This window comes from Epinephelus lanceolatus, chromosome 24 (genome assembly GCF_041903045.1).
Source record: "Epinephelus lanceolatus isolate andai-2023 chromosome 24, ASM4190304v1, whole genome shotgun sequence".
In the NCBI taxonomy this organism is placed as follows: domain Eukaryota; kingdom Metazoa; phylum Chordata; class Actinopteri; order Perciformes; family Serranidae; genus Epinephelus; species Epinephelus lanceolatus.
In genome coordinates, this window is record NC_135757.1 from 2,016,644 (window position 1) to 2,027,729 (window position 11,086).

The window sequence follows — 11,086 nt, forward strand, 5'->3', positions numbered from 1 at the left end:
CTATTAAGAGATTAATCTGACTCTGAGTCGTCTGCTTTTTTTCTCCTCTTAAAGTAGTTTTTGTAGCTTTATTCTTTATGTATGTTGAATTCTTGGAAGACACACGAGACATTTTTGCATGTTCAGCGACTGAAATCATTTCCGAGATGAACGTTTTATTCTTAATGACGTCATTTTAACGTATAAATTTCACATAATTACAGAACAAACAAAAAGATTTTTGACTGAATTTAATTCAAACAGATAACTGAACACTAAAGACAAACAATAAGAACATAATTATGCATTGAACTACTTTGTTTTGTGATTTTATTTTTATTTCCTTGACAGAAACATGTAATCTGGCACCTTTTTTGGGAATTTCTCTAAAAGAAAAACTCAATTTACACCCAATATTCAATATTCATTTATTTTTTTGAAGCTTTATTTTTTATATATGTTGAATTCTTGGAAGACAAATGTCTCATCTTTGCATGTTCAGCTACTAAAACGACTCCAGGAGGTGAAGTACCAAGTTACATTTTTCTTCACAGAAACTACAGAGCAGTAAATAAAATATTTCCCTTCTTTCCTTTATAATGTTTATTTGGCAAATAACTTTACTTTTAACTTGTGTTATATGATTTATACTGGTGCTTAAATGCAGAACAATGGTGCAGAAATATGTTTACATAAAGAAAAAACCCGTCTGATCGTCACAATCGAGCCTCAGCGATCAGCCCTCTCTTTGATTATCAAATCGTTATGAGTTTGACTTTGAGTCGACGACGCCACCAACACGTTTAAAGTCCCTTCAAACCACAGACGTCATAAATACATTCCCTTTTAATAAATGTGATTATAAATTATAGATTAGCTCGGGGAGTGAAGACAAAGCTTCGTACAAAAAGGAGTGTGAGGAAGTGAAACACGAGGAATGTGTGAGAAGACTCAGAAACAGACTGAAGGACAGACGGACGACTGGAGGACACTTAAAGGTACAGTCCGTCCGTCTGTGATTACAGGCACAAGATCGTCACAGCAGTCACAACAACACAGGAGAGGAAAGGAAACGTGTACAATATGTGGCCGGAAGTATGTGGACACCCAGGTGAGACACCTGCCGAACTGCAGACCTCAAACAAACAGACATGATGCTCTTTTTTTCTGGAAGGGTAATGCCACGAAAAACAGTTGTTTTTTATCCAAACATTGGTGCATTTCTGGCAAAGATAATGCAACGAAGAAAGGTTGTTTTTTTTACCCATACATCGCTGCATTTCTTGCGAGGATAATGCCACAAAAAGAGGTTGTTTTTTTTACCCATACATCGCTGCATTTCCTGCGAGGATAATGCCACAAAAAGAGGTTTTTTTTTTTACCCATACATCGCTGCATTTCCTGCGAGGATAATGCCACAAAAAGAGGTTGTTTTTTTTACCCATACATCGCTGCATTTCTTGCGAGGATAATGCCACAAAAAGAGGTTGTTTTTTTTACCCATACATCGCTGCATTTCCTGCGAGGATAATGCCACAAAAAGAGGTTGGTTTTTTTACCTATACATCGCTGCATTTCTTGCGAGGATAATGCCACAAAAAGAGGTTGTTTTTTTTACCCATACATCGCTGCATTTCTTGCGAGGATAATGCCACAAAAAGAGGTTGTTTTTTTTACCCATACATCGCTGCATTTCCTGCAAGGATAATGCCACAAAATGGGGTTGTTTTTTACCCATACATCGCTGCATTTCTTGCAAAGATAATGCCACAAAAAGAGGTTGTTTTTTACCCATACATCGCTGCATTTCTTGCAAAGATAATGCCACAAAAAGAGGTTGTTTTTTTTACCCATACATCGCTGCATTTCTTGCAAAGATAATGCCACAAAAAGAGGTTGTTTTTTTTTACCCATACATCGCTGCATTTCTTGCGAGAGTAATGCCACAAAATGGGGTTGTTTTTTACCCATACATCGCTGCATTTCTTGCAAAGATAATGCCACAAAAAGAGGTTGTTTTTTGTACCCATACATCGCTGCATTTCATGCCAGGATAATGCCACAAAAAGCAGTTTTTTTATCCAGAGATCACTGAGTTTACTGACAGGATAATGCCACAAAAAGAGGATGTTCATTGCTGCATTTCTCATGAGGATAATGTTTCAAAAAGCGGATTTTTTTTTTTTTTTTTTTTTTTTAGCAAGACAGCGCTGCATTTCCCACAAGGATAGTGCCATAAAAAGCGGTTGTTTTTTAATGAGACATCGCTACGTGTCCTGCCGGGATAATGCCAGGAAAAGGCGTTGGGGAAGTTATTTTTTATTAAAATAATTATTTATTATTTATTTATATCAGATTAAATAATTATTTTTTATTAAGATAATTATTTAATCTGATATAATCTGTGGTATAAACATGTTTTACAAACTGCTGTGTCCGGACGTTCTGGATGACATTTCCCCTGTGAGGTGTCCACATACTTTTGGCCACACAGAGCAGAATCTGTAACATAAAGAGGAAGCAGAAAAACACCGACAGCTTTGGACATAAAGAATAAATGGAGGTGAGACTCCTCCGACACGTCTGGAGGTGAGGTGTGAAAATTATCAGGAGTGTTTCCTCCTCAGCTGACGGAGCAAGTGTTTGACCTGCGACCTGCCGCCGCCATCGCCGCCATCGCTGCCTGTTTGAGTCCATCTGACTGTTTCTCTTTGGTTTTGGCACTGTGTCACCTCAGGGTGCAGGTTACAGGATGAGGCAGTGCTTCTTCTTCTTCTTGCCGCTCGGCCCGTTCTTGTCTTTGCTCTCGGCCATCTTCTTCTTACGGACCTCCCTCATGAGGTCGAAGAACACCTGCGGGACAGGACAGGAAGAGGTGCCGTCAGGTGGTGAGGCTGTTTTTATCTTTTTTTATTTCTATTATTATTTTCTTAACAAATTTCTTCAGTTAATTTAAATCAATTATTAATTTTTTGGGCTGTTTTTATTTCTTTCAAAAATTTATTCAGCTTTTTAAAAAATAATAATTATTAGTATTATTAGTATTATTATTTTGGTGTAAATGCAGCCTCGGAAAAGAAAATGTGAAAGTAAAAATCAGTCATTTTTAAATCTTATTTTTGTCTCATGTAGCAGCTGATTTTATTCTGACATCTATTTGTCTACATTAGTTTTAAACACCTGTAGTTTCTTTAGACATCTGGACGCCATGTTACTGTCATTTTATGGCACAAACGTCCTTGTGTACCTTGTCCACGTTGGCTCTGGTCTTGGCCGAGGTCTCCACGTACTGGACCCCCCACTCGCCGGCCTTGGCCGTGGCCTCGTCAGCAGAGACCTGCCGCCGCTCCTCCAGGTCCGACTTGTTCCCCACCAGCAGCAGGGGGATGGCCTCCTCCTCCTTCACCCGCAGGATCTGCTCCCTGACGCACAGGTAACACACACACACACACACAGGGGAGTCATCTTTGTGTCCAAGTGGACGTTTGTGCCGAATTTGAAAACATTTTCTCAAGGTGTTCTTGAGAGATCGTGTTCATGAGAATGAGATGGATGTAAGGTCACAGTGACCTTGACCTTTGACCACCAGATTCTAATCAGTTCATCATCTGGTCCAAATCGACGTTTGTGCCAAATTTGAAAACATTTCCTCAAGGTGTATTTGAGATATTGTGTTCATGAAAATGCAACATGCGGGGTCACAGCAACCTTTGACCACCAAAATCTGATCAGTTCATCTTAGTGTCCACATAGACGTTTGTGCCAAATTTGAAAAAAATCCCTCTAGGTGTTCTTGAGATATCACATTCACCAGAATGTGACAGACAGGGTCATAGTGACCTTGACCTATGACCACCAAATTCTAATGAGTTCAATGTGTCTATGTGAACCTTTGTGCCAAATCTGAAAACATTTCAAGGTGTATTTGAGATATTGTGTTCATGAGAATGCAACGTGCGGGATCACAGTGACCTTTGACCAAAATCTGATCAGTTCATCTTAGTGTCCACATAGACGTTTGTGCTAAATTTGAAGAAACACCCTTGAGGTGATCTTGAGATGTCACCTTCTCGAGTATGAGACAGACACAAGGTCACGATGACCTTTGACAGCCAATTCTACTCAGGTCATCCTTGACTCAAAGTGGATGTTTGTGCCAAATTTGAAAACATTCCTCAAGGTGTTGAGATATCACATTCACCAGAATGTGACAGACAGGGTCATAGTGACCTTGACCTATGACCACCAAATTCTAATGAGTTCAATGTTGTGTCCAAGTGAACCTTTGTGCCAAATTTGAAAACATTCCTCAAAGCGTTCTTGAGATATTGCACTAATGAGAACAAGATGGATGTGAGGTCACAGAAACCTTGACCTTTGACCACCAAATTTTAAATCGTTCATCACCGAGTCCAAGAGGACATTTGTGCCAAATTTCATGAAATTTTACTGTCACCGCTACTGGTGTTCTTGAGGTACTGTGTGGCAGACAAGGTCACAGTGACCTTGAACTTTGACGTATGACCGCCAAAATCTTGTCAGTTTGTCCTTGCCTCAAAGTGGACGTTTGTGCCGAATTTGAGGAAATTCCCTCCACGTACTCATGTGATATCACGTTCACGAGAATGTGGCGCACAGACAGCCTGAGCACACACTGCGCCCTGACATGGCCGTCTCTGGCGCAGACACGTAACAAAATGGAGGCAGACCTGAACTCGGACGTGGCGGTGAAGGACTCGTGCTCCGTGATGGAGAACACCAACAGGAAACCTTCCCCGCTGCGGAAGTAGTTGTCTCTGATGGCGGCGTAGTCCTCCTGCCCGGCCGTGTCCAGGATGTCGATCTGAACGTCCTCGCCATCCAGGACCACCTTCTTCCTGTAGCTGTCGGCCTTGGTGGGCTCGTAGTCCTCCACGAACTGGGGACAGAGGATTTGATGATGTCACAGGAAGCAAAGGCAGTGAGGGCTGATGGGTAATGTAGTGTGGGAGTCTCACCTCGTCGTACATGAACTGCAGGGTAAGCGCTGACTTCCCCACGCCGCCGCTGCCCACCATGATCACCTTATGGAGGACCAGAGACGTCTGGTTCTTGTTCTTACCGGACGCCATGTCCCCGGTCTGTCTCAGTCCAGCGTCTCACAGCTCCGCCTGACTCCTGGGGGGACAGCAAAGACCAACAGGGAGCAGGTGAGACCAGCAGGGACAGACAGAGACCAGTAGACCAGCAGAGACCAGCAGAGACCAGGAGAGACAGGCAGGGACCAAGAGAGACCAGAGGAGACAGGCAGGGACCAGCAGAGACCAGAAACGACAAATAGAGACAGACAGGGACCGGGAGAGACCAGAAATGACCAGAGGAGACAGGCAGGGACCAGCAGAGACCAGAAATGACCAGAGGAGACAGGCAGGGACCAGGAGAGACCAGAAACGACAAACAGAGACAGGCAGGGACCAGGAAAGACCAGAAAGTACCAGAAGAGACAGACAGGGGCCAAGAGAGACCAGAAACGACAAACAGAGACAGGCAGGGACCAAGAGAAACCAGAAAGGACCAGAAGAGACAGGCAGGGACCAAGAGAGACCAGAAAGGACCAGAGGAGACAGGCAGGGTCCAGGAGAGACCAGAAAGGACCAGGAGAGACCAGAAAGGACCAGAGGAGACAGGCAGGGACCAGGAAAGACCAGAAAAGACAAACAGAGACAGGCAGGGACCAAGAGAGACCAGAAAAGACAAACAGAGACAGGCAGGGACCAGGAGAGACCAGAAAGGACCAGAGGAGACAGGCAGGGTCCAGGAGAGACCAAACAGGACCAGAGGAGACAGAGAGGGACCAAGAGAGACCAGAAAAGACAAACAGAGACAGGCAGGGACCAAGAGAGACCAGAAAGGACCAGAGGAGACAGACAGGGACCAGGAGAGACCAGAAACGACAAACAGAGACAGGCAGGGACCAGGAGAGACCAGAAAGGACCAGAGGAGACAGGCAGGGACCAGGAGAGACCAGAAAGAACCAGGAAAGACCAGAAAAGACCAGAGGACACAGGCAGGGACCAGGAGAGACCAGAAACGACCAAAAGAGACAGGCAGGGACCAGGAGAGACCAGAAACGACAAACAGAGACAGGCAGGGACCAGGAGAGACCAGAAAGGACCAGAGGAGACAGATAGGGACCAGGAAAGACCAGAAAAGACAAACAGAGACAGGCAGGGACCAGGAGAGACCAGAAAGGACCAGAGGAGACAGGCAGGGACCAGGAGAGACCAGAAAGGACCAGAGGAGACAGGCAGGGTCCAGGAGAGACCAGAAAGGACCAGGAGAGACCAGAAAGGACCAGAGGAGACAGGCAGGGACCAGGAAAGACCAGAAAAGACAAACAGAGACAGGCAGGGACCAGGAGAGACCAGAAAGGACCAGAGGAGACAGGCAGGGACCAGGAGAGACCAGAAAGGACCAGAGGAGACAGGCAGGGTCCAGGAGAGACCAGACAGGACCAGAGGAGACAGAGAGGGACCAAGAGAGACCAGAAAGGACCAGAGGAGACAGGCAGGGACCAAGAGAGACCAGAAAGGACCAGAGGAGACAGGCAGGGACCAGGAGAGACCAGAAACGACAAACAGAGACCAGCAGGGACCAGAAAAGAACAGAAAGGACAAACAGAGACAGGCAGGGACCAGAAAAGAACAGAAAGGACAAACAGAGACAGGCAGGGACCAGGAGAGACCAGAAAGGACCAGCAGGGACCAGACAGAACATTTTACACAAATACAAATCTAGATTTGTAAACTCAAACATGAAACAGATCTGCAGACACACAAACTTGTAATGGAGTACTCCCACAGTGTAGTCTGAGTACTTGTCCTGCGGGACATGAGCTCGTGTCCGTCCGATGATAACACACACAGAGCCAGTATGACATGAGGGGCCCTGCGATAAGGAGCCACAGTAAACACCGAGCAGGAGAGGACGTGACACCTGACAGTGACCTCTGAGTGCGGGCTGCAGCCTGCAAGGACACCAACATGCGGGCAGCGGAGCCAGCATGAGTCCGGGTCTGAGGGAAGATGGCGGGCTGTTTGAACGACCCCAGCTTTATTTAAAACAACAGGGCTGACAGCAGAGTGAAGAGCGAGCGGGGAAAGAGGAACCATAAGTCCGCAGCTTCCTCTGTGGAGCAACCAGCTGACAGCTCGCGGCCAGTTCCTACAAGACACTCAACAGCCGCTGTGCTCGGACAACATCCCGCCCCCTGCCCGCCTCTCATTGGCTGCAGCTCCGCTGCCGCGCCTCCTATTGGCTGCCCGCCCCGTCAGTCGCTGACAGCTAGCATCAGAGACAGATAACACTTTCTCTCCCTCGGGGCGAATTCAACTGGAAACTACTGTAAAACGTCGCGTGGAGAGCGCGAAGCTAGCTACGAGAGCGCGTGGAAAGTCGCGTAACTCACCCGCTAACGTGTTTCAGTGCCGCTCGTGGAGAATTCCGCCATAAACCGACACGCCGTGAACTTTTTAACAAGTTGACCGGGAGACTCTCTGCCCCACCTCACCCACGGACTACACACACAGATCGTCTGCTCACCTGAAGAGGAATCACTCCGCGGCTGGAAAACTAGCTACGAGCTAGCATAGCCCGCTAGCACAGCCGTTACCAAGGCGACGCGTTGAGTTATCGCGCTCCACAGAACACGTACAAAACTTTAACACGTACGAAACTTTTAGTGTTGTATGATTGATATTAAAGCTCACACAGACTGCAGGATGTGACGTAAAATGCGGCCCCTTCTCCGCACAGCTCACGGACTGATGAACCCGGGAAACACACACCGAGTGAGACCTCTGTCGTTTTGCCTCCTCTCAGATAACAGTAACAGGAAGTGACGTCACGGAATTCCTTGTTTTCTTTAAAGGCTTTTTTTAAATTGGGGAAATTCTTTATTTACAAACAGAACTTATTAATATTCAAAATAATAAATATATTTTTTAAAATTAACTTAATTAATATGACAAGTTGATACATTCGTTTTATTGTTGTTCACATTATTTTTAATTTTTCCACATATTTAAGACCGTTATGTTACCCTGAAGGCACTCGTTAATCATTAGCCTTTTGTTTTATTTAGGGACTGTTCTTTATTTGTCAGATGATGAGGGGTGGATGGGTGTAACTTTTTTTTTTTTTTTTTTTGCTTCTTTTAAGGGACTGTTCTTTAATGATCATAGGACAGGGGGTGGTTGAGGCAAGACTTAAAAAAATTTTAGGGACTGTTCTTTATCAATTAGAGCATGAGGGGTGGCTGGGGTGTGACTTCGTTTTTTTGTTGGTTTTTTGCTTTTATTTAGGGACTGTTCTTTACTTATTAGAAGCAGGTGGCTGCAGTGGGACTTTTTTTGCTTTTATTAAGGGACTGTTCTTTATTTATCAGATGATGAGGGGTGACTTTCGGTTTTTGGTTTTTTTTGTGGGGGGGTTTCTTTCATTTAGGGACTGTTCTTTAATGATCATAGGACAGGGAGTGGCTGAGGCATGACTTAAAATTTTTTTAGGGACTGTTCTTTATCAATTAGAGCATGAGGGGTGGCTGGGGTGTGACTTCGTTTTTTTGTTGGTTTTTTGCTTTTATTTAGGGACTGTTCTTTACTTATTAGAAGCAGGTGGCTGCGGTGGGACTTTTTTTGCTTTTATTAAGGGACTGTTCTTTATTTATCAGATGATGAGGGGTGACTTTCGGTTTTTTTTGGGGGGGGTTGCTTTCGTTTAGGGACTGTTCTTTACTTATTAGAAGCAGGTGGCTGCGGTGGGACATTTTTTTCTTTCATTTAGGGACTGTTCTTTAATGATCATAGGACAGGGGTGGCTGAGGCATGACTTAAAAAATGTTTTTTAGGGACTGTTCTCTATCAGTTAGAGCATAAGGGGGTGGCTGGGGTGTGACTTCCTTTTTGTTTTGTATTTTGCTTTTATTTAGGGACTGTTCTTTACTTATTAGAAGCAGGTGGCTGCAATGGGACTTTTTTTCCATTTAGGGACTGTTCTTTAATGATCATAGGACAGGGGTTGGTTGAGGCATGACTTAAAAATGTTTTTTAGGGACTGTTCTTTATCAGTTAGAGCATGAGGGGTGTGACTTTGTTTTTTGAGGGGGGTTGCTTTCGTTTAGGGACTGTTCTTTACTTATTAGAAGCAGGTGGCTGCGGTGGGACATTTTTTTCTTTCATTTAGGGGCTGTTCTTTAATGATCACAGGACGGGAAGTGGCTGAGGCATAACTTAAAAAAAAATTAGGGACTGTTCTTTATCAGTTAGAGCATGAGGGGTGGCTGGGGTGTGACTTCGTTTTTTGTTGTTTTTCTTTTGCTTTTATTTAGGGACTGTTCTTTACTTATTAGAAGCAGGTGGCTGCGGTGGGACTTTTTTTTGCTTTTATTAAGGGACTGTTCTTTATTTATCAGATGATGAGGGGTGACTTTCGGTTTTTGTTTTTTTTTGGGGGGGGTTGCTTTCGTTTAGGGACTGTTCTTTACTTATTAGAAGCAGGTGTCTGCAGTGGAACATTTTTTGCTTTCATTTAGGGACTGTTCTTTAATGATCATAGGACAGGGGTGGCTGAGGCATGACTTAAAAAATGTTTTTTAGGGACTGTTCTCTATCAGTTAGAGCATAAGGGGGTGGCTGGGGTGTGACTTCCTTTTTGTTTTGTATTTTGCTTTTATTTAGGGACTGTTCTTTACTTATTAGAAGCAGGTGGCTGCAATGGGACTTTTTTTCCATTTAGGGACTGTTCTTTAATGATCATAGGACAGGGGTTGGTTGAGGCATGACTTAAAAAATGTTTTTTAGGGACTGTTCTTTATCAGTTAGAGCATGAGGGGTGTGACTTTGTTTTTTGAGGGGGATTGCTTTCATTTAGGGACTGTTCTTTAATTATTAGAAGCAGGTGGCTGCAGTGGGACATTTTTTGCTTTTATTAAGGGACTGTTCTTTATTTATCAGATGATGAGGGGTGACTTTCGTTTTTTGTTTTTTGAGGGGGGTTTTCTTTCATTTAGGGACTGTTCTTTAATGATCATAGGACAGGGATTGGTTGAGGCATAACTTAAAAATGTTTTTTAGGGACTGTTCTTTATCAATTAGAGCATAAGGGGTGTAACTTTGTTTTTTGAGGGGGATTTGCTTTCATTTAGGGACTGTTCTTTACTTATTAGAAGCAGGTGGCTGCAGTGGGACATTTTTTTTGCTTTCATTTAGGGACTGTTCTTTAATGATCATAGGACGGAGTGGCTGAGGCATGACTTAAAAAAAAATTAGGGACTGTTCTTTATCAATTAGAGCATGAGGGGTGGCTGGGGTGTGACTTCGTTTTTTGTTGTTTTTTTGCTTTTATTTAGGGACTGTTCTTTACTTATTAGAAGCAGGTGGCTGTGGTGGGACTTTTTTTGCTTTTATTAAGGGACTGTTCTTTATTTATCAGATGATGAGGGATGACTTTTGGTTTTTGTTTTTTTTTGGGGGGGTTGCTTTCGTTTAGGGACTGTTCTTTACTTATTAGAAGCAGGTGTCTGCAGTGGAACATTTTTTGCTTTCATTTAGGGACTGTTCTTTACTTATTAGAAGCAGGTGGCTGCAGTGGGACATTTTTTGCTTTCATTAAGGGACTGTTCTTTATTTATCAGATGATGAGGGGTGACTTTCGTTTTTTGTTTTTTGAGGGGGGGATTGCTTTCATTTAGGGACTGTTCTTTAATGATCATAGGACGGGTGGCTGGGGCAAGACAATTTTAGGGACTGTTCTTTATCAATTAGAGAATGAGGGGTGGCTGGGGTGTGCCTTCGTTTTTTGTTTTTTTTTTTTGCTTTCATTTAGAGACTGTTCTTTACTTATTAGAAGCAGGTGGCTGCAGTGGGACTTTTTTTCCATTTAGGGACTGTTCTTTAATGATCATAGGACAGGGGTTGGTTGAGGCATGACTTAAAAAATGTTTTTTAGGGACTGTTCTTTACTTATCAGAGGACGGGGTGGCTGGGGTGTGACTGGGTTTTTTTTAAGGAATTGTTCTTTATTTATCTTTTATTCAGGGGCTGAAATGATCCCACCAAATACAACCATT

General features: G+C 43.8%; 1 protein-coding gene across 1 annotated transcript; it reads right to left on the reverse strand.

Annotated features, from left to right (window-relative positions):
* Positions 1 to 217: 217 nt before the first annotated feature.
* Positions 218 to 7,574, reverse strand: LOC117250115 (ras-related protein ralB-B-like). Its single transcript, XM_033616130.2, has 5 exons — positions 7,427 to 7,574; positions 4,977 to 5,136; positions 4,689 to 4,897; positions 3,227 to 3,401; positions 218 to 2,832 (listed from the first exon to the last, which is right to left on the reverse strand). Exons 2-5 carry the CDS (start codon positions 5,088 to 5,090, stop codon positions 2,725 to 2,727), a joined length of 606 nt encoding a protein of 201 aa, XP_033472021.2. The 5' UTR covers positions 5,091 to 5,136; positions 7,427 to 7,574; the 3' UTR covers positions 218 to 2,724.
* Positions 7,575 to 11,086: the final 3,512 nt, after the last annotated feature.